We start from the raw sequence: 27,330 nt of genomic DNA, 5'->3' as shown, positions 1-27,330 counted from the left end.
CTGACCGCGCAGCGCCCCCCCCTCCGGATCCCCCCCCGGCCCCTGACCGCGCAGCGCCCCCCCTCCTCCGGATCCCCCCCCGGCCCCTGACCGCGCAGCGCCCCCCCTCCTCCGGATCCCCCCCCGGCCCCTGACCGCGCAGCGCCCCCCCTCCTCCGGATCCCCCCCCCCGATCCCTGACCGCGCAGCGCCCCCCCTCCTCCGGATCCCCCCCCGGCCCCTGACCGCGCAGCGCCCCCCCTCCTCCGGATCCCCCCCTCCCGGCCCCTGATCGCGCAGCGCCCCCCCTCCTCCGGATCCCCCCCCCGGCCCCTGACCGCGCAGCGCCCCCCCCTCCTCCGGATCCCCCCCTCCGGCCCCTGACCGGGCAGCGCCCCCCCCTCCTCCGGACCCCCCCCCCGGCCCCTGACCGCGCAGCGCCCCCCCCTCCTCCGGATCCCCCCCCGATCCCTGACCGCGCAGCGCCCCCCCTCCTCCGGATCCCCCCCCCGGCCCCTGACCGGGCAGCGCCCCCCCTCCTCCGGATCCCCCCCCGGCCCCTGACCGCGCAGCGCCCCCCCTCCTCCGGATCCCCCCCCGGCCCCTGACCGCGCAGCGCCCCCCCCTCCTCCGGATCCCCCCCCGGATCCCCCCTCCTCCGGATCCCCCCCCCGGCCCCTGACCGCGCAGCGCCCCCCCTCCTCCGGATCCCCCCCCGGCCCCTGACCGCGCAGCGCCCCCCCTCCTCCGGATCCCCCCCCGGCCCCTGACCGCGCAGCGCCCCTCCCTCCTCCGGATCCCCCCCCCGGCCCATAACCGCGCAGCGCCCCCCCCTCCCCCGGACCCCCCCCGGCCCCTGACCGCGCAGCGCCCCCAGCCCAGCTCCGCTGTGATTTAGCTCCGGGCCAAGGCCCGAGCCGCGGCCTTTCCCAGCCCGGGCGGCCGGGCCGCGAGGCGCCTCCCCCGGCAGGCGGCTCACGCGAGGCCCCCGGCTCCGCCAGGCCGCGCCCGGAGCGTTCCCACCCCTCCCCCCCACCGCCACCGCACTCCGAGCCTCGACTTCGCTCCTCAGGCCCAGCGGGCTCCCAAGCTGGCGCGACGCTCGGCCATCTCCGGCCCTTTCCGGCTAGCCCCGCCTGTCCCTCTTATGCATATTCAGCCGTCCTCATGAATTATTCATAGAGGGGGACGACCGTTGAGGTTAATTATTCATGAGCGCGTACCATTACCACCGGAGAGGGGGGAGGTTGGTTGGTGGGGAAAGGTTGGTGGGTCATTCCGGCACGTACCGAGCCCTTCCTTTGCTAATAAAGGAGGGGAAGGACAATCCCCTCCCCAAATTTCACATGGACTGGCTCACACAACAGCGGGCTCCGCCCCCACCCCGCCTTTTGCACTTGGTTCCGCCCCCTCTCCCGCCACCGCTTCCTTCTCCCAGCCCTGACCACGCCCCCTCCCGTGCGTGCTCGCCCCTGCCGCCTGGCCCGGCTCTTCCCCGCGGCAGGGGAGGGCGGGGCCAGCGAGGGGGCGAGGCTATATAAGGCGGCTCCCGGCCGCTCGCGGCTCAGTCGCGCTGAGGAGCGCGCCGGGGGCGGATCGGAGGGAGGGGAGCGGGCGGCTGGGCGAGCTCGCGCGGGGGCGCTGGGTGCAGCGGGGAGCCCGCGGTGCAGCGGGGGGCAGGCGGCCGCGGGCCCTGAAGCGCGGGGAAAGGGGCGCGGGGGCAGGGGACGGTCGTTGCCTGCCGGAGGAGGCCGCCGCGGCGCGCGGCCGCGTCACGTGACCCGCCATGCACGGGGGCCCGCCCTCCGGGGACAGCGCGTGCCCGCTGCGCACCATCAAGCGCGTGCAGTTCGGCATCCTCAGCCCCGATGAGATGGTGGGTGCCCGGGGGCAAAAGGAGAGTGGGGGGGTGCATTGCATAGCTTCGTGCGCGTTGTGGGGTGGGGGCGCTCTGCATTGCACCAGCCAATTCATTGGCTAGGGGAGTGATGGGGGGTGTCCGTGCATTCACTAGGGTGTGCATTGCACGGCTCCGTGCTGGCTGGGGGTGCATTGGGGCTCGTGCATTGCACGGCTCCGTGCTGGCTGGGGGTGCATTGGGGCTCGTGCATTGCACGGCTCCGTGCTGGCTGGGGGTGCATTGGGGCTCGTGCATTGCACGGCTCCGTGCTGGCTGGGGGTGCATTGGGGCTCGTGCATTGCACGGCTCCGTGCTGGCTGGGGGTGCATTGGGGCTCGTGCATTGCACGGCTCCGTGCTGGCTGGGGGTGCATTGGGGCTCGTGCATTGCACGGCTCCGTGCTGGCTGGGGGTGCATTGGGGCTCGTGCATTGCACGGCTCCCTGCTGGCTGGGGGTGCTTTGGGGCTCGTGCATTGCACGGCTCCCTGCTGGCTGGGGGTGCTTTGGGGCTCGTGCATTGCACGGCTTCCTGCTGGCTGGGGGTGCTTTGGGGCTCGTGCATTGCACGGCTCCCTGCTGGCTGGGGGTGCTTTGGGGCTCGTGCATTGCACGGCTCCCTGCTGGCTGGGGGTGCATTGGGGCTCGTGCATTGCACTAGAGTGGTATTTCGGGAGTGCTTGGAGACTGTGCCATGGAGGAGACAGTGTATTCTCACTGAAGTGTCTGGGGTTACATTGGGAGTTGGGGATCTGTGCGTTCACTACGGAGTGCATTGCACGGCTTAGCGCTGTTTGAGGGTGCATTGGGGTTGGGGGTCTGTGCATTGAGTGCATTAGAGAGTGCCTTGCACAGCTCAGCGCTATCTGGGGGTGCGCTGGGTCTTTGCACTAGAGTGCCTTGCACAGTTGAGTGGTATTTGGGGGGTGCATGGGAGGTTGAACACTGTCCATTGCACCAGAGCATACGTTTGACAGTGAAGTGTTTGGGGGTTGGGCGGTCTGTGTATTCACTAGGGGGTGCATTGGGGTTGCGGGCTAATGTATTGCACTAGTGTGTTGCACAGTCAGGTGGTATTTGGGGGTGAATGGGAGGTTAGGGGCTGTGCATTTTCAAGGGGGGTGACTTGCCCAGTGGAGTGGTGTCTGGGGGTGCATTGGACATTAGGGGGCTGTGCATGGCGCTAGGGGGTGTTGCACAGCGTAGTGCAGGGATTCTCAAGCTTTCGTACTGGTGACCCCTTTCCCATAGGAAGCCTCTGAGTGCCCCCCTCCTTATAAATTGAAAAATCTTTTTTATATATTTAACACCATTATAAATGGGGCAAAGCAGGATTTGGGGTTTAGGCTGACCGCTTGTGACCCCTCATGTAATAACCCTGTGACCCCCTGAGGCATCCCGACCCCCAGTTCACTATAAGGTGTATTGCACAGCGAAGTGGTATCTGGGGGTACAATGGAGTGCAGGAAGCAGTGTATTGCACTAGAGGGTGCATTGCACATTTTGATTGTGCACAGCTCTCGCATGCCATGTAATATGGGGGGGATGCAGCGCGTTGCACTGCGGGCTCCATTGCACAGCATAGTGGTATTTGGGGGCGCATTGGAGTGTGGGAAGGAGTGCATTGCACTAGAGGGGGCATTGCAGCGTGTGATGTTGTGTGAGGGCTGTGCACAATGTAACATTTGGAGATGCATTGGGGGGATGCACAGCGTAGTGGTATCTAGGGGACTTGCTGTACCCCACATTTTACCACGTTCCAGTGAGTGAGGTGCTGTGCAGTGAAATGGGGGCACATACCACAGTGTAGTGTTATCTGGGGGCCTGCATTGCCCAGTGATGCTGTTAGGGGGATGCATTGGAGTGAGGGACCATTGGGGAGGTGCTGTGCAGAGTGAAGGGGCCTGTGGGGCCCTTGCAGTGTGCGAGAGGAGTGTACACAGACCCGAGTCCTCTTTGGTAGCGTCTGCATTATAAACAAGGCATAGGCAATACATTTGGGGTGACGCGCTTTGGGGGGGGTGCACGTGTGGGGGAGTTGGTCTACACGGGCAGCAGAGGGGTGGGGAGTGTATATACCGGAGTTGGGGTACACGGAACAGCTAAGGGGTACGGGAAATTGACGGGGCATGACATAACTGGGGTTTTGAGTACACTTGGAAGCGAAGGACTCTTATGGCTACATAACCTAATTAAGGGTGTGGAAAAGTGGGACCAAGTTTTGGGGGTGCTTGCGACTGGGATCATGGGGGGCCAGCTGTGGAATATGGGCAGGGACAGACAGGTGTACGACTCGGCACGAAATTGGATGTTCTGGGCAGTTTGTTCCTGGACGCTGGGAGCAACCTTGATCTTTGTAACACTTTTCCAGTGGTGGTGTTTGGGGACCATTTCACACCGATTGTGTCGACGTGCAGTTTTAATACACCGGGATGGAACGGGAGACAGGGAATTGTGGTGCAAATATTTCTGGTTTAATTTCTTCAAAACATTTTTGGACGCGGGTCGCAGAGCGTTATATGCAAAGGTTCAGAGAAGAGCAACTAAAATGTTTAGGGGTTTAGAACGGGTCCCACATGAGGAGAGATTTAAGAGGCTGGGACTTTTCAGCTTGGAAAATAGGAGACTAAGGTGGGATATGATAGAGGTATATAAAATTATGAGTGATGTGGAGAAAGTGGATAAGGAAAAGTTATTTACTTATTCCCATAATACACACCTGGCGTTGGCCGCTGTGGTAAGACAGATACTGGGCTAGATGGACCTTTGGTCTGACTCAGATCGATTTGGAAGTGACGCCACCAACTGGCAATGCAATACGATTTGAAAAAAAAAAAATCAATTCCAAGCCATTTCAAGTGTAGGACCTCTGCTCGAATCCTGCCAAATTTTGTGATCTTCCAGCCACCTTTCAATGTTTTTCCTCCACGGGGCGGCTTGTGAAATTGGCCGTACGAAGAGATAACCGTGCTCAAATATCCGAAATGGTCTGAGCGCCCGCTTTCCTGGCGCAGTAATTTTTAAGCGCTGTTCGCAGTGAAGGCAGGTTGAAAAATTGTAACCGAAAAATCTAGTCAGAGGCAAATGCTGGTATTAAAGGAGTTTTCAGAAAGTTTTAGACACAGCTTTCTGTTTAGGGTCATGCGTAGCAGCTCACAATATGATTAGTTAAATCTTACAACGGCAAATTGCAAGGGGGTTTGGGATGGGTCCTTAATTTATCTTAGCCCTTGCTGCTAAAATGCGATCAGTAAACAATGCAAAGTTACCAGCTCCTTGTCTTATCGGGAGCCACTGATTTAGCTTTCTGAAGATCCTCATCTGATTAAGTTTGAAAGCCCTGGCAGGTTAATTATAGGTTGGTGCTGGGGGTGGGAGGCTTAGCCGATGCAAATTAACCTGTGGAACTCCATGCCACATGAAATGGAGGCAGTCATTGCAAACTGCGAGGTGTTGACAGGAATCCTAGCGGGTTTTATGAGGATGCAAACCAACGGGGTGAATTGTTGTGCTTTGGGGCATTGCTGGAGACAGGATATTGGGATAGTGGTCGGAGCCACCATGAAACATTCTGGGCTTCTCATAGTCCATAAGCCCTCCAGATGCAGTGTCACCCAGGCTGCCCACCCTGCGCTGCCATGCCGGCGCCTGCCTCAGTTTCCCCTGGGCGTGGTGCCGCTTCCCGCACAAGCCTGACCCTCCGTTTCCATTTTGCCACCCTCCCAGAAACGGATGTCGGTGACGGAGGGGGGGATCAAGTACCCCGAGACGACGGAGGGGGGCCGCCCCAAGCTAGGGGGCTTGATGGACCCCCGGCAAGGAGTGATCGAGAAGACGGGCAGGTGCCAGACGTGTGCAGGTGAGACCGAAAGACCTTGCTCCTGAGGGCGGTGTGGGGCGAGATGTCAGCCTGGCATCCCCAGGAGCTGAGATCCCTGCCCCCCTGAGCCAGCCTGTCCCTACCCTGGGGCCGGATGGGAGCCGGCGCCCCCTAGAGATGACAGGCCCCATTCCCTGCCCCCTAAGACCCAAACATTCCCAGGCAGGCACCTGCTGGGTTGGCCACCTGCCGGGCATGGGGGTGCCCCCGGCGTGGGTGTTTCTGGGGTGCCGTGGTGCTCACCAGGGGCTGCTCTCCCCGCAGGGAACATGACCGAGTGCCCGGGCCACTTCGGCCACATCGAGCTGGCCAAGCCCGTCTTCCACGTGGGCTTCTTGGGCAAGACCATGAAGGTGCTGCGTTGCGTCTGCTTCTTCTGCTCCAAGCTGCTGGTGGATTCGGTGAGCCGACCCCCCTCCCCGCGGGACCCTGTGGCACGGCTGGGGGGTGGCAGTACAATTTTCCCCCCTTTTGATAGCCCCCTCCCCACCCTGAGACGAGTCCTTCCTCCGCTCCCACTTGCTCTGTAAGACCATAGATCAGCAGTCCCCAAGCGTTTGAGGGTCACCCCCCCCCCCCCCCGTTAGCCTGGTCCATGCCTGGCAGGGCACGAGGACACAGATGAGTAATGGGGCCGAGGCTGCAGCTGGGGGTGGATCTGGGAGGGGGAGGCTCCAGGGTGGGGTTGGGATGTGAACAGGGCTGGGGGCAGGGGTGCAGTCTCTTAGGGGTCAAGGGCAGGCACGTGGCTCGGAGGTGGGGTGGGTGAATGGGGACAGGGGTAAGGGGGCTGAGACATGGCTGGGGATGGGACCGGAACAGAGCTGTGGGACGAGGAGGGGCTAGGTGGCGCTCCCTCCCCACCCTTGTGGGGGCTGGCCTGCCCCCTGCTGTGCCCCCCACACTTTGGGGACCTCTGCTGTAGACCCATCCCCTGGGGACCCATCACCACCCACCTCGCCATGCCCCTCTCTGTGAATCCGGGGATCTCGGGGTTCCCTGGGTCTCACCCCCTGCCGTGTCTCCCCCGCTGCAGAACAACCCAAAAATCAAGGACATCCTGGGCAAGTCGAAGGGGCAGCCCAAAAAGCGCCTGACCCACGTCTACGACCTTTGCAAAGGCAAGAACATCTGTGAAGGTGGGGAGGAGATGGACAACAAGTTCGGGGTGGAGCAGCCGGACGGCGACGAGGACCTGACCAAGGAGAAGGTAGAGAGGGTGTGACGGGGTTGGGTCGTAGAAACCGACCTTGGGAACGGCCACCTGATGCGCTGAGACTCCCTCTGAGCCTGTTTTCCCTGCCAGCGTGGGTCTCCAGAACCCTGCCTGGTTGTGGCAGACACACCAGCCTGCTGCAACCCAGACCCAGGCCTGAACCATGTCCCCCCCAAAGCTGCAGGCTTAACCAAAAACAGCTTAAGAAGTGCCCCTGTCTCCAGCACCCAGACCTCCAGCTCCCATTGGGATCCAAACCCCAAATAAATCCGTTTTACTCTGCATAAAACTTATACGGGGTAAACTCATAAATTGTTCACCTCCTCATAATGCTGAGAGCGAGAGGTTCACAGCTGTTTGCTCCCCCAGGAATTAATCACTTACTCGGCTTTAGTAATAAACAAAAGTGATTTTATTAAGTATAAAAAGGAGGATTTAAGAGGTTCCAAGTAATAACAGCCGGAACAAAGTAAGTTACCAAGCAAAATAAAACAAAACACGCACGTCTAAGCCTAATACATTAAGAAACTGAATACAGGTAAATCTCACTCTCAGAGATGTTTCATTAAGCGTCTTTTACAGCCCGGACCCCTTCCTAGTCTGGGCCCGATCCTTTCCCCTCGCACAGCCCTTGTTCCAGCTCAGGTGGTAGCTGGGGGATTTCTCGTGACTGCAGCCCCCTTTGTTCTGTTCCACCTCCTTACATAGGTTTTGCACAAGGTGGGAATCCTCTGGCCCCACCCCTCCTAAATGGAAAAGCACTGGGTTAAAGATGGAGTCCGAGTCCGGTCACATGGCACTGTAAGATTTCATTACCCACTTGCCAGCATAGGGAAACTGAGGCCTGGGCTACACTAGCTGGGGGGGCGGGGTTCGAACTAAGAGACGTAACAGCAGCTAGAAGTTGAAGTATCTTAGTTCGACTTCCCTGGCCGTCCTCACGGCAGCGAGTTGACAGGCACGGCTACCCCGTCGTTGCCGCTTCCTCCTCCCACCGAGGTGGAGTAGGGGCATCGATTCGCGGATCGATGCGTCGCGTCCCGACGAGACGCGGCGCATCGATCCCCGATGCATCGAACACTAGTCTAGACGTACCCTTGTAAGCAAACGGAGCATAAATTAGCATATTTTCAGAACGTCATATCAAGTCACAGAGGGACCGCAGCAGGGCAGGGACCACGCTGGGCTGGCCCTGACCCTGGGACTACCTCCCTCCCCTCCGCAGGGTCACGGCGGCTGCGGGCGGTACCAGCCCCGCATCCGGCGCACCGGGCTGGAGCTCTACGCCGAGTGGAAACACGTCAACGAGGACTCGCAGGAGAAGAAAATCCTGCTCAGCCCCGAGCGGGTGCACGAGATCTTCAAGCGCATCTCGGACGAGGAGTGTTTCATCCTGGGCATGGAGCCCAAGTACGCCCGGCCCGAGTGGATGATCTGCACCGTCCTGCCCGTGCCCCCGCTCTCTGTCCGGCCCGCCGTGGTCATGCAGGGCTCGGCCAGGAACCAGGTCAGCCCCGGGTGGCAGTCGGGACTCCTGGGTTCTCTCCCCAGCTCTGGGAGGGAAGTGGGGGCTGGTGGGTTAGAGCAGGGGGACTGGGAGCCAGGACTCCTGGGTTCTCTCCCTGGCTCCGGGAGGAGAGTGGGGGCTGGTGGGTCAGAGCAGGCGGCGCTGGGAGCCAGGACTCCTGGGTTCTCTCCCAATGCTGGGAGAGGGGCGGGACTGTTCCCTGACTCCTGCTGTCTCCCCTCTCTCAGGACGATCTGACCCACAAGCTGGCGGATGTGGTGAAGATCAACAACCAGCTGCGGCGCAACGAGCAGAACGGGGCGGCCGCCCACGTCATCGCCGAGGACGTCAAGTTGCTCCAGTTCCATGTGGCCACCATGGTGGACAACGAGCTGCCTGGCCTGCCCCGGGTGAGCCTGGCTCTCCTCGCTGCGTTGGTAGCCTGGCAGTGCCGTGCATGCTGGGACTTGCAGTCTGTGCCCCTGCTGGTTGCGAGTTGGGGTTTGTCGTCTCCATAGTCCTGCTGCTCTGCTCAGCCAGTGATAAAGCATTGCATGCTGGGACGTTTTACCCCATGCATTCAGTCCAATTTGGGAAAACATGGAGCATTGCCTGCTGGGATTTGTACTTTCTTTTGATTATGATGGACCACTGCATGCTGGGATTTGTAATTTTTTATAATGATGGAGCATTGCATGCTGGGACATGTCCTGCTGGATCCTATCATCAATTGGGAAAAGATGAAGCCTTGCATGCTGGGATTTGTGGTCTTCGTGGGCTCCTTGAGATGGTGCATTGTGTGCCAAATCCCAGCAGGCAATGCTGCATTATAAGCCAATCCAGAGACTGTGTATCCCAGCATGCAATGCTGTGCAGCCAAGCATTGCATGCTGGAAATTGTAGTTGGTTTGACTTGTAAGGGAGAATTGCATGCAGGGAGGTGTCCCTGCTTTGCCCATTGGCTTAGGTGCGGCATTGCATGCTGGGATTTGTGGTCTCTGGCTTGCCTGGCTGCCCAGTGTTGCATGCTGGGACTTGTAGTCTTGGTGGGCAGCACCTCTACATTAATGATGACGGTGGTTCCTGTGTGCCCTGCTTTACCCGGGGTGGGGGTGCCCCCCCTTTGCTCCGCTAATCTGTGTGCAAGCCCAGTTAACCCCCTCCTTTCCCTCCTCCGGCAGGCTATGCAGAAATCGGGGCGTCCCCTCAAGTCCCTGAAGCAGCGGCTGAAGGGGAAAGAGGGGCGTGTGCGGGGGAACCTGATGGGAAAGCGGGTGGATTTCTCCGCCCGGACGGTCATCACCCCGGACCCCAACCTCTCTATCGATCAGGTGGGGGTGCCCCGCTCCATTGCCGCCAACATGACCTTTGCCGAGATCGTTACGCCCTTCAACATCGACAGGTGGGGCAGCCGGCGAGCCTGGTGGGGCTAGGGGAGGGGAGGGCCCAGATCTCCCCCGCCCCCCGCAGCTAATGCCTCTGTCGCTCCCTCCACCATAGGCTCCAGGAGCTGGTACGCAGGGGCAACAGCCAGTACCCGGGGGCCAAGTACATCATCCGAGACAACGGCGACCGCATCGACCTGCGTTTCCACCCCAAGCCCAGTGACCTCCACCTGCAAATCGGCTACAAGGTGGGCGTGGCCGGGGAGTGTAGAGCGGCTGCAGGCTGGGCCTGGCCCGGGGAGGCCGGGGGGGGAATCGAGCGCCCCCAGATGGGAGTCAGTGCCTGGCTTTCAGGGCAATAGGTTCCCCGATCTCCCAGAGGACCTGCCCATCACCCTGGTGGGGGCTGCAGAGGGGGTTTCCATACCTTAAAAGGGGGGAGGGATGTGGAGGGGGTCTGATTGGGAAGGGATGTATGGGGTTGGGCGGTTCGGGGGCGGCATGGTGTGTGGTTCAGATTGGGGAGTGGGTATCGGGTGTGGTGGTTGGGGGAAGGGTGTTGGGAGGTGTTCTCTGGGGAGGGTTGAGGCATGGGGTCTCTGGAGTGGGAGGCCGTTGTGGGGAGGGGATGGGGGGTCTGGGGTAGGAGGGTGTTGGGTGGGTGGGGATGGGGGGAGGGGTCTCGGGAAGTTTGGGTGGGGAGGGGTGTGGAAGTGAGACGAGGGCTTGGAAGGGGTTGGGGATGGGATCTCGAGGGGTGGGAGGCTGGAGGAGAGGGGTGGGGTCTGGGCAGGATGGTATCTCGGGGTGGGAGGCTGGAGGAGAGGGGTGGGGTCTGTGGGGTGGGATCTCGGGGTGGGAGGCTGGAGGAGAGGGGTGGGGTCTGGGCAGGATGGGATCTCGGGGGGTGGGAGGCTGGAGCAGGGGATTGGGGGTGGGATCTCAGGAGGCTGGGGACTCACCCCCCCCATCCCCCCAGGTGGAGCGACACATGTGCGACGGGGATATAGTGATCTTCAACCGGCAGCCCACGCTGCACAAGATGTCCATGATGGGGCACCGGGTGCGAATCCTGCCCTGGTCCACTTTTCGCCTCAACCTCAGGTGAGAGTCCCCTCCCCCCCCCCGGTACCTCCCTACCTCATCCGGGTGGCACCCCATGTGTGTGGGAGCCCCCCAAGCTGTGGGGGTGCCGATGGAGCGAATAGGGGTCTGTTAACCCAGCCCCCAACGTGACCCCGGCTTGCTCCCATGGGGGTGGGGGGCTGATCTGCCAGGCACAGCCCCCCCTCACGGGCTCCCCTCCCCCCCAGCGTGACCACTCCCTACAACGCCGACTTCGACGGGGACGAGATGAACCTCCACCTGCCCCAATCGCTGGAGACCCGGGCGGAGATCCAGGAGCTGGCTATGGTGCCCCGCATGATCGTCACCCCCCAGTCCAACCGGCCCGTCATGGGCATCGTGCAGGACACCCTCACGGCCGTCCGCAAGTTCACCAAACGCGACGTCTTCCTGGAGCGGGTGAGCGGGCGGCCGGGTGCAAATCGCGGGGGGGGGCGCTGGGCCGGGAGAGGGCTGGGCCAGCATCTCCTCCCCCACCCCAACACTCCCCCCTTGTCTCGCCAGGGCGAGGTGATGAACCTGCTCATGTTCCTGTCCACGTGGGACGGCAAGGTGCCCCAGCCGGCCATCCTCAAACCCCGCCCGCTCTGGACGGGCAAACAGATCTTCTCCCTCATCATCCCGGGCCACATCAACTGCATCCGCACGCACAGCACCCACCCCGACGACGAGGACAGCGGGCCCTACAAGCACATCTCGCCCGGCGACACCAAGGTACCTGCCCGGGACGGGGTGCTGGGTTCACCCCGGGGTGCCCCTGAGCGGCTCTCAAGCCCTGTTCCAGCTCACCCCCCCAGCTGTCGAATCACAGTGTCTCCCCATCGGCTCTCTGTGGGAGGACTCCGCTAGGGAGATGCCAGTGTTCCTGTGTGTGTGAACCCCAAATTATATTGGCTTGCACTGTACGGACCGATCTGCACTGCGCGAGCTCAGAAAATGCGCAACCTCCCTCACGCAGCGGGAGATGGGCACCGCTTTTAATGTGACTTGCTGTCATGCCTCAGTTTCCCCTATGCCTTTAAGTACCTAGGTGGTGGGATAAGGGCGTGTGATTGTTGCGCAGTCCTAGAGGGCCAGTGTGGTGGTGTCTGCGCAGAGAATGGGCAACACCCTGTCTCTTGGCAACCGATGGCCTGGGCCCCTCCCCGGCGCAAGGTGCTGTTGGAGAACAAAGATCAGGTGGCCCCTGGCCGGGGAAAGAAACAAAGGCAGAGGAGGGGCTGGAGAGTTTCAGTTCGGATCTGGCTGGGGAAATGGAGGGAGGGCAGAGGGTCTCTGGCCTCCCTGCCCCAAGATGGACCTGACCGAGGGGTCCTGTTGTCTGTACCTCCAAGCTCTGGTCTGGACTGCGTTCCTGTCGGATAATAAACCTTCGGTGTTACCAGCTAGCTGAGAGTCACGGTATATCACAGGAAGTGGGAGTGACTCCCCCACACTGAGACACGTGTGAACCCCAAATTTATATTGGCTTGCGCCACATACACCCATCTGCACCGCGAGAGCTCAGAAAACTCGCCCCCTCTCTCCTGTGGCGGGAGATGGATGCAGCTTTCTATACAAACGGGGGTTTGAAATGAACCAGAAATCAATGGATTTCACGACGAGAGGTGGATTTGAACATAAACTGGCCATCAGGAAGTTTAGCCTTGAAATTAGAGGAAGGTTTCTGACCATTAGAGGAGTGAAGTTCTGGAGCAGACTCCCAAGGGGAGCAGTGGGGGCAAAAGACATATCTGGTTTCCAGACTAAGCTTGATAAGTTTATGGAGGGGATGGGATGATGGGAGAGCCTAATTTTGGCAATTAATTGATCTTTGATTATTAGCAGGTAAATACGCCCAGTGGTCTGTGATGGGATGTTAGATGGGATGGGATCTGAGTTACTACAGAGAATTCTTTCCTGGGTGCCGGCTGGTGTCTTTCCCACATGCTCAGGGTTTAGCCGATCGCCATATTTGGGGTCGGGAAGGAATTTTCCTCCAGGGCAGATGGGCAGAGGCCCTGGAGGTTTTTCGCCTTCCTCTTCGGCGTGGGGCATGGGTCACTTGCTGGAGGATTCTCTGCAGCTTGAGGTCTTCAAACCACGATGTGAGGACTTCAGTAACTCAGACGTAGGTTAGGGGGTTGTTCCAGGAGTGGGTGGGTGAGATTCTGGGGCCTGCGTTGTGCAGGAGGTCAGACTAGATCATAGTGGTCCCTTCTGACCTTAGTCTGTGAATCTATGAATCGATCATAAGGGATCGCAAACCAATCAAGGCAGATCCCCATTAATATAGAACCAGTTCCCGGGGCATGGGGTTATCTTGTGAGGTTTCTGTTTCGCGAGGCTCCTCTACCTAGCCAGGCGCGGCTGATCCGATGCGATCTGACTGCCCTGCCTCCTCTCCCCCCAGGTGATCGTGGAGAACGGGGAGCTGATCATGGGCATCCTGTGTAAGAAATCGCTCGGTACCTCGGCAGGCTCCCTGGTCCACATCTCCTACCTGGAGATGGGCCACGACACCACCCGCCTCTTTTACAGCAACATCCAGACGGTCATCAACAACTGGCTGCTCATCGAGGGTGAGTCTGCGGGGGGCTTCCTGCCCCTGAGTGCCTGCTCCTGGCTCACCTGGCAAGTGCCCTGTTCCGGCACCTTGCTGACGGGGCTCCTGCAGAAAGGGCTGGCTGCTTCTATGTGGTATGGGGTGACCGGGGGTCCCCTGTAAGCCTGGGCACAGCATGAACTCACTCCCCACCCAGGACAGAGATCGGGGCCCTGTCGGACCGGGCACCTCACAGAGGGAGATAGTCCGTGCACAGAACGCCTTCCGGTCTGAGAGACAAAGGGGGATCGCCCGATGTCAGGAAGCACCCTGATTCCCAACCCCTACTCGCCGCCCAGACCTGCGGAGAGAACCCAGGAGTCCTGACTCCCAGCCCCCACTGCTCTAACCCACCAGCCCTCACTCCCTTCCCAGAACGGGGAAGAGAACCCAGATGTCCTGGCTCGCAGCCCCCCTGCTCTAACCACCAGGCCCCACTCCCCTCCCACAGCTGGGGAGAGAACCCAGGCATCCGGGCTCCCAGCCCTAGCCTACACTGCTGCTTTCTGGAGGTGGGACCCCAGGTCTGTCATGTGCCTTGGGAGTCCAGAAATCTCCTCTGCCCATTCCTCGTGGATGGGTCCTGCTGGGGCCGGCCTGGTGCTCAGCAGGACAGGGTGGGGGGCCAGATCTGACGGTACTGTTCCCCCCCCCCCCCCCCAGGTCACACAATCGGCATTGGGGACTCCATCGCTGACGCAAAGACTTACCAGGACATTCAGAACACCATCAAGAAAGCCAAGCAGGATGTCATAGAGGTGCCAGGGATGTGGGGGGCAGGATCGGGGAGCACAGTGGGGGAGGGGGAGCCAGCCTGGCCCCTTTGTGCTGGGGTTTGGGAGGGGTTTGTGTCTGCATTTTGGGGCTTGGGGGGGTGTTGATGGGTTTGGGGGGACAGTGGGGGGCTGGGTTTGAGGTGTGGAATGGTGGATGGGCTCTGGGGGCTGTAGGGGGGTCTGCGATTTGGAGGGCAGTGGGGCTGGGTTTCGGGAGCAATGGAGGCTGGTGTTTGGGGAGCTGTGGAGGACTGAGGAAGGTGGGTTTTGGGGGCAGTGGAGGCTGGGTTTTGGGGGAAATGGAGGGGCGTGGAGGCTGGGTTTTGGGGGACTATGCAGGGGTTGGGTTGTGGGGGGGCATGGAGGCTGGGTTTCAGGGAGCCTTGGGGGGCTGGGTTTGGGGACAGTGGAGGGCTGGATGTGAAAGGGTGTGGAGGCTGGGTTTGGGGGCAGGAGGGGCCTGGAGGCTGGGTTATGGGTTTGGTTGAAGTGGGGGCTGGGTTTGGGGGAAGTAGAGGGTTGTGGAGGCTGGATTTGGGGGCAGTGGAGGCTGGCTTTCAGGGGGTGCAGTGGAGGTTGGGCTGTGGGGGGCTGGATGTGAAGGCTTTGGGGGCTGGGTTTGGGGGCAGTGGAGGGGCCTGGAGGCTGGGTTTTGGGTCGGGGGCTGAGTCTGGGGGCAGTAGAGGCTGGATTTCAGGGGGCCGTGGGGGGCTGGGTTTGGGGGCAGTGGAGGCTGGGTTTCGGGGGGGCAGTGGAGGGGCCTGGGGGCTAGGTTTTGGGTTGAGGGCTGAGTCCGTGGGAAGTGGAGGCTGGGTTTCAGGGGGTGCAGTCTGGGTTTTGGGTTTGGGGGCAATGGAGGGGTGTGGAGGCGGGGTTTGGGGGCAGTGGAGGGGTGAGAGATGCGGTGGAGGGGTCTGGAGGCTGTTTGGGGGAAGTGGGGGCTGGGTTTGGGGGAATGGAGGGGTATGGGGGCTGGGTTTGGGGGAAGTGGGGGCTGGGTTTGGGGGCAATGGAGGGGTATGGGGGCTGGGCTTGGGGGCAGTGGAGGGGTGGGGTGCAGTGGAGGGGTCTGGAGGCTGGGTTTTAGGTTGAGGGCTGAGTCTGGGGGAAGTGGAGGCTGGGTTTCAGAGGGCCGTGGGGGGCTAGGTTTGGGGGCAGTGGAGGCTGGGTTTCGGGGGGGGGCAGTGGAGGGGTCTGGAGGCTGGGTTTTAGGTTGAGGGCTGAGTCTGGGGGAAGTGGAGGCTGGGTTTCAGAGGGCCGTGGGGGGCTAGGTTTGGGGGCAGTGGAGGCTGGGTTTCGGGGGGGGCAGTGGAGGGGCCTGGGGGCTGGGTTTTAGGTTGAGGGCTGAGTCTGGGGGAAATGGAGGCTGGGTTTCAGAGGGCCGTGGGGGGCTAGGTTTGGGGGCAGTGGAGGGGCCTGGGGGCTGGGTTTTAGGTTGAGGGCTGAGTCTGGGGGAAGTGGAGGCTGGGTTTCAGGGGGCCGTGGGGGGCTAGGTTTGGGGGCAGTGGAGGGGCCTGGGGGCTGGGTTTTAGGTTGAGGGCTGAGTCTGGGGGAAGTGGAGGCTGGGTTTCAGGGGGCCGTGGGGGGCTAGGTTTGGGGGCAGTGGAGGCTGGGTTTCGGGGGGGGCAGTGGAGGGGTCTGGGGGCTGAGTCTGGGGGAAATGGAGGCTGGGTTTCAGGGGCCCACAGGGGGCTGGGTTGTGGGGTGGCGGGGGGCATGGAAGCTGGCTTTGGGGACCCCGTGCCCTCCAGCGCTCACCCCGTGCCGCCCCCAGGTGATCGAGAAGGCTCACAACAACGAGCTGGAGCCCACGCCGGGCAACACGCTGCGGCAGACCTTCGAGAACCAGGTGAACCGCATCCTGAACGACGCCCGCGACAAGACCGGCTCCTCCGCCCAGAAGTCCCTGTCCGAGTACAACAACTTCAAATCCATGGTGGTGTCGGGGGCCAAGGGCTCCAAGATCAACATCTCCCAGGTGGGCGCTGCCAGCCCAGCCGGGGCTAGAACCTGTGGACTGGCTGCTGCCTTGGTGCCTTACTGCTGGGAGTGGGCGGGGCCTTCTTCCAGCACCACCCCCTGGGTTGAGATGGTGGGAGGGGCCTTCTCTGAGCCCCTCCCCCTGCTTTGGGGAGGTGGGAGGGGCCTTCTCTGAGCCCCTCCCCCTGGGTTGGGGAGGTAGGAGGGGCCTTCTCTGAGCCCCTCCCCCTGGGTTGGGGAGGTGGGAGAGGCCTTCTCTCAGCCCCACCCCCTGGGTTGGGGAGGTGGGAGGGGCCTTCTCTGAGCCCCTCCCCCTGGGTTGGGGAGGTGGGAGGGGCCTTCTCTGAGCCCCTTCCCCTGGGTTGAGATGGTGGGAGGGGCCTACTCTGAGCCCCTCCCCCTGGATTGGGGAGGTGGGAGAGGCCTTCTCTGAGCCCCTCCCCCTGGATTGCAATGGTGGGAGGGGCCTTCTCTCAGCCCCATGCTCTGGGTTGGGGAGGTGGGAGGGGCCTTTTGGCACTGCCCCCTGGATTGAGATGGTGGGAGGGGCCTTCTCCCAGCCCCACCCCTTTGTTGGGGGAGGGGCTCTCTTCCAGTCCCGCCCATTCAGTGCTAGTTTATCACCTTGTCTCCCTTCAGGATCTGTGGGGGTGGGGAGGAAAGCAGCGTGGGGCCCCCGCAGCCAGATTTGGGGAATTGTGTGTGTGGAGCCGGGAGCTGGGGCAGCCCCCAGCATGGGAATCAAGCCAGCCCCTCGGTCCCAGGTGCAGATCATGGTGGGCAGGGGGGCTGTGAAGTCCCCCATCACAGTGGGGGGGGGTGATCTCAGTCTGTGGGGCTCCACCCCGGGGGCCAATGGGCGAGAGCGGAGACGGGGGTAGGGGGCTGGGTGAAGAGGGGGAGACCCAGGTCTGGCTTGGTGCTGGGACCGGGGTCGGCACCAGGGTCACTCCCCCCCCTTCCCCCCCCAGGTCATTGCCGTGGTGGGGCAGCAGAACGTGGAGGGGAAGCGGATCCCGTTCGGTTTCAAGCACCGCACGCTGCCCCACTTCATCAAGGACGACTACGGGCCGGAGAGCCGGGGCTTCGTGGAGAACTCCTACCTGGCCGGCCTGACGCCCACCGAGTTCTTCTTCCACGCCATGGGCGGGCGCGAGGGCCTCATCGACACGGCTGTCAAGACAGCCGAGACGGGTGAGCCGTGGCCCCCGGGGGGCTGGGGGTGTCGCTCTCGCACTGGGGTGCTGCAACAAGCTGCAAACTCCTCCAGGTCCTGCGCTCACACAGACGTTTGCGCCCAGCTCAGCTTCCTTGATGGTGTCTGCCTAAGAAAAAGACCCCCCCCAAATCGGAACATCTGGTTTCCCTCCAGTGGGGACCCCCCACTTCAGTCCTGGTTCCCCAGGTGGGTGTCGAGTTGTGGGGGGAGCGTCCCCACTTTTTCCGGTTTCTTCCAGCTTGTTGGAAGGATCCGTCGCCCAAGTCAGCGTCCCTTGTGTACTGAGAACTCATGGGGGGTGAATATGGGGGTGCCAGGGTGCTGCTTGGGGATATCTACCGGGCAGTGCCCAAGATGTTTGCCCCCCCTGCTGACACCCACTGCCCCCTCCCCAGGATACATCCAGCGGCGGCTGATCAAATCCATGGAGTCGGTGATGGTGAAATACGACGCCACCGTGCGCAACTCCATCAACCAGGTGGTGCAGCTGCGCTACGGCGAGGACGGGCTGGCCGGGGAGAGCGTGGAGTTCCAGAACCTGGCCACCCTCAAGCCCTCCAACAAGGCCTTCGAGAAGAAGTGAGTGAACGTCGCCCTGGGCGTGTGGGGCGCTGTTTCCCCCTGCCCCAGCGGTGGCTGCATCTCAGTGCCGGGCAAGGGATCCCTGGGTAACCAGCTCCACACCCCAGAGGTGGCTGCATCTCAGCGCCGGGCAACGGATCCCTGGGTAACCAGCCGCCCCGCCCCAGAGGTGGCTGCATCTCAGTGCTGGGCGAGAGGTCCCTGGGTAACCGGCTGCCCCGCCCCAGAGGTGGCCACCCCAGAGGGAGGGAGGGGTGTGAGGGAGCAGCTCCCATGGGTGGGTGTGTGGGGAGGCCCCCCCCAGCAGCTCTCACTCCTGGCCCTTCCGCCCCCAGGTTCAAATTTGACTACACCAATGAGCGGGCGCTGCGGCGCACCCTGCAGGAGGAGATGGTGAAGGACATCCTGAGCAACGCGCACATCCAGAACGAGCTGGAGAGGGAGTTCGAGAAGATGCGGGAGGACCGCGAGGTGCTGAGAGTCATCTTCCCGACCGGCGACAGCAAGGTGAGCGGGACCCCCGCTCTCACCCACCAGCCCCCACAGCTGGGGAGAGAACCCAGGAGTCCTGGCTCCCAGCCCCCCTGCTCTGACCACCAGATCCCGGGGGAGAACCCAGGAGTCCTGGCTCCCAGCCCCACTGCTCTAACCACCAGATCCCGGGGGAGAACCCAGGTGTCCGGGCTCCCAGCCCCCTGCTCTTGATTCTAAACCTCAGGACCCGGCGGTGTGGGGGGAGGCTCTGGGTTGCGTCATGTGCTGAGCCCCCGTTTTCCGCCCCCCTGCCCCCCACAGGTGGTCTTGCCCTGCAATTTGCTTCGCATGATCTGGAACGCCCAGAAGATCTTCCACATCAACGCGCGCCTGCCCTCCGACCTGCACCCCATCAAGGTGGTGGAAGGTGGGTCCTCCCCCAGGCCCTGTCGAGGGCACAGCTGGCGGGGAGGGGTGTGTTTCTGTGCAGGGACCCTGAAACTGACCTGGGCAGGGGCGGGGGGAATGCCAGTCTGGTGAGGGGAGGGGGGGGTACCAGCCCTGGAGGGGAGCCCCTGGTCTGATCCAGTGCTGCGAGGCAGGGGGGTAACTGGACTGGAAGGGGCCTGTGGACTGGTCTGATCAGGGAAGGGGGGGGAGGATATCAGCTTCAGGGGGCCTGTGGGTCGATCCGGGGATGGGGGTGGGTGCCAGCCTGGAGGGGCCCAGATCCGATCTGGGGGGCGCTGACTCAGGGGGGCGGGGTGTGTGTGCCAGCCTGGAGGGGCCAGGGGCTGATTGAGGTCCAATCTGGCGTGGTCTGGGGTCCAATTCGGGGGTTGAGGAGTGGGTACCGGCCTGTGGGGGTCTGATCTTGTCTGATCTGGATGCGGGGGATTAGGGGGGGAAGTGTCCCAGCTCAGAGATGGTGGGGCAGATCCAGGGGCCAGGGAGAAAAGTGTCCTGGCCCAGGGGGAGTGTCCGAGCTCGGGGGGGCGGATCCGGGGGCCAGGGGGGAGTTGTCTTGGCCTGGGAGAGGGAGGCAGATCTGGGGGGACCCTGGGTGGCGCTGGGGCAACCCCTGGGGCGTGTCTCACGCTGTGTCCGCCCCCCCCCAGGCGTGAAGGAGCTGAGCAAGAAGCTGGTGATCGTGAACGGGGACGACCCGCTGAGCCGGCAGGCCCAGGAGAACGCCACCCTCCTCTTCAACATCCACCTGCGCTCCACGCTGTGCAGCCGGCGTATGGTGGAGGAGTTTCGGCTCAGCGGGGAGGCCTTCGACTGGCTGCTGGGCGAGATCGAGTCCAAGTTCAACCAGGCCATCGTAAGCGCTGGAGGGGGACGGAGCCGGTGTGTGGGGTGGGGGGGCAGCTGGCCTATCGCAGGACAAGAGGGGGACGGGATGGGCCCATCCGGGTGGGACGCCAGGCCGGTTCCTCCCCCTCTCCGGGTCTGACGCCGTCTCCCCTACTCCTGCAGGCTCACCCGGGCGAGATGGTGGGCGCCCTGGCGGCCCAGTCGCTGGGCGAGCCCGCCACCCAGATGACCCTGAACACCTTCCACTACGCCGGTGTCTCGGCCAAAAACGTCACGCTGGGCGTCCCCCGGCTCAAGGAGCTGATCAACATCTCCAAGAAACCCAAGACGCCCTCCCTCACCGTCTTCCTGCTGGGGCAGTCGGCCCGGGACGCCGAGCGGGCCAAGGTAACGCCGCGGGGCTCCGGTGTTGCTCGGGAAGGGGCAGACGGGGGGATGCTGCGTGGGGTCCCCCTCACCCCGTCTCTCTCCCCCCCCCCAGGATATCCTCTGCCGGCTGGAGCACACCACCCTGCGCAAGGTGACGGCCAACACGGCCATCTACTATGACCCCAACCCGCAGAGCACGGTGGTGGCGGAGGACCAGGAGTGGGTCAACGTCTACTACGAGATGCCCGATTTCGACGTAAGCCGCATCTCGCCCTGGCTGCTGCGGGTCGAGCTCGACCGCAAGCACATGACCGACCGCAAACTCACCATGGAGCAGATCGCTGAGAAGATCAATGCCGGTGAGGGGACATACGGGGCTGGTCTTCCCCCCACACACCTCAAAGGTGGCAGGAGCCTTCATGCCATCCCAGCCCGGGGGGGCAGAGATGTGTTCCTCGCCCCCCCCATAGCTCTGCTTTGAAGCAAATTCCAATCCACTCTCATGCATCAGGGCTTCGGTCTACAGGGGTCAGGAAGCATTAATGCAAAATTAGACACTCATGGGGGTTTTCCCCCCCATCTTCCTCTGAAGAATCGGCACTCACCCCACAGCGGGAGATGGGTTATGAGGCGGGGCAGCTCTCTGGGGGAAGAGGGAGCGCAGGGGTATTGGGGGTCTGACCCACGGCGGGTAGGGGGCTGCTGCTGACGGCTCCCCTCCCCGCCGCAGGCTTCGGGGACGACTTGAACTGTATCTTCAATGACGACAACGCGGAGAAGTTGGTGCTGCGGATCCGCATCATGAACAGCGACGAGAACAAGATGCAGGAGGTGGGTGCCTGGGGTGGGGGGCAGCACCAGGGCGGGGGGAGATGGTTGGGGGGGCATTGCCTGTCGCTAACCCAGCCCCTCTCCCTGTGCGGTGCAGGAGGAGGAGGTGGTGGACAAGATGGACGATGACGTTTTCCTTCGCTGCATCGAGTCCAACATGCTGACGGACATGACCTTGCAGGGCATCGAGCAGATCAGCAAGGTGAGGGGCCTCTGCCGGCCGGGGGAGGGGGGTGACAGAACTGGGCTGGACCTGCCCCAGGGCACTCTGGGTAACTTGGCTAGAGCCAGGGGTGGGGGGGGAGCCTGCCCCAGGGCACTCTGGGTAACTTGGCTAGAGCCGGGGGGGGGGGGGGGAGGTGATGACAGAGCTGGGCTTGGCCAGCCCCAGGGCACTCTGGGTAACTTGGCTAGAGCCGGGGGGGGGGGGGTGACAGAGCTGGGCTTGGCCTGCCCCAGGGCACTCTGGGTAACTTGGCTAGAGCCGGGGGGAAGGGGGTGACAGAGCTGGACTGGGCCTGCCCCAGGGCACTCTGGGTAACTTGGCTAGAGCCGGGGGGAAGGGAGTGACAGAGCTGGACTGGGCCTGCCCCAGGGCACTCTGGGTAGTTGGGGGGCGCTGTGTTGCAGGAGCCGGGCGAAGGGCTCAGTAGGGGGCGCTCTCCCCTCAGTGCCCACCACCACCATGGATGTGAAACCAGGGTCCTCATCCGTGAATGCCACCGAACCTCCCCCCACCCCCGGGACTGTCACATCAATCCCAGTGTGAACCCCGGTGTCCTGGCCCTGCCCCATCTCGGGGTTGGGGGAGATCCCGTTGGGTCACTCCCTATGACCTCTGCAGCTTCAGTCGCACCACGTCCGTCACTTCCCGTCCTAAACTGCTGGTACGATGGCTGTGCAGCTGTTCAACCCCTCCCACGCCCCACCCCAGAACCAGCTGCATTTCCACAAAGGGATCCCTGGATTAACAGAGGTGGCTGCATCTCAGCGCCGGGCGAGGGGGCCCTGGCCAGCCCCCCGGGGTGCAGTGTTGACCTGCCCTGTGTCCGTCCCCCCCCCAGGTGTACATGCACCTGCCGCAGACAGACAACAAGAAGAAGATCATTATCACGGAGGACGGGGAGTTCAAGGCCCTGCAGGAGTGGATCCTGGAGACGGACGGGGTCAGCCTCATGCGGGTGCTGAGCGAGAAGGACGTGGACCCCGTGCGCACCACCTCCAACGACATCGTGGAGATCTTCACCGTGAGTCCGGACGCCTGGGTTCCCTCCCCGGCACTGGGAGGGGAGTGCGGTCTGGTGGGTTAGAGCAGGGGGCTCTGGGAGCCAGGACTCCTGGGTTCTCTCCCCATCTCTCGGAGGGGAGTGGGGTTTAGTGGTTAGAGCAGGGGGGCTGGGAGCCAGGACTCCTGGGTTCTCTCCCCGGCTCTGGGAGGGGAGTGGGGCCTGGTGGTTAGGGCAGGGTGGAGACCCTGCAGTATCTGGGCCCGTTGCTGGCCCCAGCAGAGGGAGCCCTGTGCTAAGGGGGCTCCGGTGACACCCCCCCCAGGTGCTGGGCATCGAGGCAGTGCGCAAGGCCCTGGAGCGGGAGCTGTACCACGTCATCTCCTTTGACGGCTCCTATGTCAACTACCGGCACCTGGCGCTGCTCTGTGACACCATGACCTGCCGTGGTCACCTCATGGCCATCACCCGGCACGGGGTCAACCGCCAGGACACCGGCCCCCTCATGAAGTGCTCCTTCGAGGAGACGGTGAGCCGGGGCCCTCCGGCAGGGGGAGCAGGGCGGGGGTGCTGTGGGGGTGGGATGGGGAGTGGCTGGGGGGGGGCTTTTGGCTATTTCTCTCCCAGCAGGGAGCACTGTGGGGGCAGGACACTGGGGCTGGCTATTGTGGGGAGCACCTGGGTACCCCAGCCCCTCCCAGCAGGGGGTGCTGTGGGGGGCTCCTGGTTCCTGCGTTCCCCCCTCGGCACAGCCCCTGACCCCCGGTTCCCCCTGCAGGTGGACGTGCTGATGGAGGCGGCGGCCCACGGGGAGAGCGACCCCATGAAGGGGGTGTCGGAGAACATCATGCTGGGGCAGCTGGCGCCCGCCGGCACCGGCTGCTTCGACCTGCTGCTGGACGCCGAGAAGTGCAAATACGGCATGGAGATCCCCACCAACATCCCTGGGCTGGGCGTGGGCGTCCGTGAGTACTGCCCCTGGACGCCTGGGTTCCCTCCCCGGCTCGGGGAGGGCAGTGGGGGCTGGTGGGTTAGAGCAGGAGGTGCTGGGACCAGGACGCCTGGGTTCCCTCCCCGGCTCGGGGGGCTGGGAGCCAGGACGCCTGGGTTCCCTCCCTGGCTCTGGGAGGGCAGTTGGGGGCTGGTGGGTCGGAGCGGGGAGGGGGGGGGCTGGGAGCCAGGACGCCTGGGTTCTCTCCCCAGCTCTGGGAGGGCAGTGGGGGCTGGTGGTTAGAGCAGGGGGGCTGGAAGGCAGGATGGCTTTGGTGGGGGGTGGCTTCTCGCCCAGCCGGGGGGGGGGGCAGGGGGTTGGTGCTCACCTCTCCCCCTCCGTCACCCTGCTCCTCTCGGTTCTAATGTTCCGCTGTCCTTCCCCGCAGCCACCGGCATGTTCTTCGGCTCGGCCCCGAGCCCCATGGGGGGAATGTCGCCCGCCATGACCCCCTGGAACCAGGGGGCCACCCCAGCCTACGGAGCCTGGTCCCCGAGCGTTGGTGCGTATGGGTTGTGGGGGGAGTTATCCCGTGGCGGGCAGTGGATGGGTTCTGCTGTCCCCCCCACCCTTACTGCATGTCGGGGGTGAAATTAACCCACCCCTCTTTGTTGCCCCCCACAGGCAGCGGCATGACCCCTGGCGCCGCCGGATTCTCCCCCAGTGCCGCCTCCGATGCCAGCGGCTTCAGCCCGGGCTATTCCCCCGCGTGGTCCCCCACGCCTGGCTCGCCTGGCTCCCCAGGCCCCTCCAGCCCCTACGTCCCATCACCAGGTGAGTGTTGGTGCTTGGCCCGTGTCCCCCGCCACGCTGCCCCTCCTCTAACAGTCCCTTCTCCTCTTCCTCCGCCCCACAGGTGGGGCCATGTCTCCCAGCTACTCCCCGACGTCGCCGGCGTACGAGCCCCGCTCGCCCGGAGGGTATACGCCCCAGAGCCCGAGCTACAGCCCGACGTCCCCCTCGTACAGCCCGACGTCCCCCTCCTACTCTCCCACCAGCCCCAACTACAGCCCCACTAGTCCGAGCTACAGCCCGACGTCACCCAGCTACAGTCCGACTAGTCCGAGCTACAGCCCCACGTCACCCAGCTACAGCCCGACCAGTCCGAGCTACAGCCCCACGTCGCCTAGCTACAGCCCCACCAGTCCTAGCTACAGCCCGACGTCACCTAGCTACAGTCCCACCAGCCCCAGCTACAGCCCGACGTCACCCAGCTACAGCCCAACATCGCCTAGCTACAGCCCAACATCGCCTAGTTACAGCCCCACTAGCCCAAGCTACAGCCCGACATCCCCCAGCTACAGTCCCACCTCACCCAGCTACAGCCCAACCAGCCCCAATTACAGCCCGACTTCCCCCAACTACACCCCCACCAGCCCCAGCTACAGCCCGACGTCACCCAGCTACAGCCCCACCAGCCCCAACTACACCCCGACCTCGCCAAACTACAGCCCCACCTCTCCCAGCTACAGCCCGACGAGTCCCAGCTACAGCCCGACATCTCCGAGCTACTCACCCTCCAGCCCCCGCTACACCCCGCAATCGCCAACCTACACCCCCAGTTCGCCCAGCTACAGCCCCAGCAGCCCCAGCTACAGCCCGACCAGCCCCAAGTACACCCCAACCAGCCCCTCCTACAGCCCCAGCTCGCCTGAGTACACCCCAACTTCTCCGAAGTATAGCCCTACTTCTCCAAAGTACAGCCCTACCTCCCCGAAGTACAGCCCCACCTCGCCGACCTACAGCCCCACGACCCCCAAGTACAGCCCCACCTCGCCGACTTACTCCCCGACCTCTCCCGTCTACACCCCCACCTCCCCCAAGTACTCCCCGACCAGCCCCACCTACAGCCCCACCTCCCCCAAGTACAGCCCCACCTCGCCCACCTACAGCCCCACCTCGCCCAAGGGCTCGACCTACTCCCCGACCTCGCCCGGCTACAGCCCCACCTCGCCGACCTACAGCCTCACCAGCCCGGCCATCAGCCCCGATGACAGCGACGAAGACAACTGAGGGGGTGCAGTGCCTGGGTCCTTGCAGCTCAGGGGGTGAGCCATTGAAATGGGGGTGGGGGGTGGACAAGGAGACCACCTGTTGCAATCAGGAGTGTCTGATTTTTTTTGTGTGGGGGGTCACCCCAGGAAATCCCAGGGGCCCGGAGAGTCTGATCTCCATTGGGGTAGGATTGGGCGGCTGACCCCCCTTGAATTCCTTACCGGGCAATCTAAGGGGGGCAGGAACATGGGCGGACATGGTTCATGACCCCCAAAAAACAGGGCCCCCATTTTAATTCTTTGTAGATACATTTAGACTACCTAGCTGGCAGGGGGGGCACACGGCTGCCATTGCCCTCCCGCCCCCCTGGCGTGATACAGCCAGGACTGCGAGCGGCCTTTCGATACCTTAGTTGAAGCCTTTTTCTGCCGGTGCTTGGAGCTGTTTGTTCTGTTAGGTGTTGGTTGATGCTCGCCCGCCCGGCGATGTGAGAGCAGATTTTAACCAGTGTAGAAAATCTCCGGGGGGGGGGACGGTTACAGGGGATGCTCGGGGCTTTTAATGAAACGTCCTCTAGCGCTGTTTGACTGTGGGGGGGAAGCCTCGGTCGCTCCCCGGTTCCACCCACCAACACCAGGGGGCAAATGACTGATTGTAAATACCCCAGCCCCCCCCCAATGACTGTTTTTTTTTTGTGTCTCTCAAGCTTGACTTCCCTGCATGGAGGGAGAAATAACTGTACCTTTGTGAGGGAAATAAAGGTTTTAATAATTTTGATCGAGGTGTGTTTGTGTCTGCGAGAATCGAGCAGGGTGTGTGGGGTGGACAAACGCCAGTGGGTGCTAGAACACAGGAGGTCTGGCCTGCTAGAGACCCCTCCTGCTCTAACCTCTAGCCCCCACTCCCCTTCCAGAGCTGGGGAGAGAACCCAGGAGTCCTGGCTCCCAGCCCCCCCCGCTCTAACCCACCAGCCCCCACTCCCCTTCCAGAGCTGGGGAGAGAACCCAGGAGTTCTGGCCCCCAGACCTCCCGCTCTGACCCCCCCTGCCCCCACTCCCCTCCTAGAGCTGGGGAGAGAACCCAGGAGTCCTGGCCCCCTGCCCCCACTCCCCTCCCAGAGCCCGGGAGAGAACCCAGGAGTCCTGGCTCCCAGCCCCCCCTGCTCTAACCACCAGCTCCCACTTCCCTCCCATAGCCGGGGAGAGAACCGAGGAATCCTGGCTCCCAGCTCCCCCTGCTCTAACCACTAGCCCCCACTCCCCTCCCATAGCTGGAGGACGCAGGCATCCTGGCTCTGTGACCCTGCTGTGTGTGTCAGGAATGAGTTCTGTGCCTATAGCCCCTCATGCCTGCACTCTCTGCCTCAGTTTCCCTGGAGTAACAGCAGGAGCCTCCCCGCCCCTCCCCTTTTGCAGTGGGAGCGGAAAGGGGCCTTGGCCCTTTAAAAGAAAAGGACTTACCCAGCTGCGTGGGCCAGGAATCAGACCTGGGCCAAGGGCTTGGGAGGCAGCCCTGCTCACCGCTGGTGGGCACCGGTGTGGCCTGGGGCTGAAAACTGGATCCTTGGGGGGGCCAAGCCAGCTCCCCCTAACCCTGGAGAGATGGGGGGGGCTGTGCTTTAAACTGCTCGGCGCTGCTTCTGTGGGGGCTGGCTTGGTACAGGGGGACATGGGGCTGAGAGAGGGGGCAGGGGAAAAGGGGGGCAGGGTCTTTCCTGACACCAGAGGAAAAAAATCAAGACTCCTGGGTTCTGTCCCCGACTCTGGGAGGGGAGTGGGGGCTGGTGGGTTAGAGCAGGGGTGCTGGGAGCCAGGACTCCTGGGTTCTCTCCCTGGCTCTGGGAGGGGAGTGGGGGCTGGTGGGTCAGAGCAGGAGGGGCTGGGAGCCAGGACTCTGGGTTCTCTCCCCGGCTCTGGGAGGGGAGTGGGGGCTGGTGGGTTAGAGCAGGGGGGCTGGGAGCCCAGACTTGTGGGTTCTCTCCCTGGCTCTGGGAGGG

General features: G+C 62.9%; 1 protein-coding gene across 1 annotated transcript; it reads left to right on the top strand.

Moving 5' to 3' along the window:
- Nucleotides 1-1,697: 1,697 nt before the first annotated feature.
- Nucleotides 1,698-26,111, top strand: POLR2A (RNA polymerase II subunit A). The gene is made up of 30 exons (XM_050933448.1): nt 1,698-1,855; nt 5,604-5,736; nt 6,022-6,158; nt 6,794-6,967; nt 8,199-8,480; nt 8,729-8,890; nt 9,662-9,882; nt 9,981-10,113; nt 10,845-10,969; nt 11,179-11,389; nt 11,495-11,704; nt 13,383-13,551; nt 14,238-14,332; nt 16,125-16,328; nt 17,302-17,524; nt 17,945-18,128; nt 18,467-18,638; nt 18,927-19,032; nt 19,724-19,929; nt 20,085-20,309; nt 20,404-20,650; nt 21,022-21,122; nt 21,220-21,324; nt 22,187-22,369; nt 22,674-22,877; nt 23,127-23,313; nt 23,728-23,841; nt 23,964-24,113; nt 24,196-25,387; nt 26,041-26,111. The coding sequence occupies exons 1-29, from the start codon at nt 1,766-1,768 to the stop codon at nt 25,350-25,352; spliced, it is 5,910 nt and encodes a 1,969-aa protein (XP_050789405.1). The 5' UTR covers nt 1,698-1,765; the 3' UTR covers nt 25,353-25,387; nt 26,041-26,111.
- Nucleotides 26,112-27,330: the final 1,219 nt, after the last annotated feature.

This window comes from Gopherus flavomarginatus, chromosome 23, assembly GCF_025201925.1.
Source record: "Gopherus flavomarginatus isolate rGopFla2 chromosome 23, rGopFla2.mat.asm, whole genome shotgun sequence".
Lineage (NCBI taxonomy): Eukaryota > Metazoa > Chordata > Testudines > Testudinidae > Gopherus > Gopherus flavomarginatus.
Note: the sequence above shows the minus strand (reverse complement) of the source record. Positions and strands in the feature narration are given on the sequence as shown.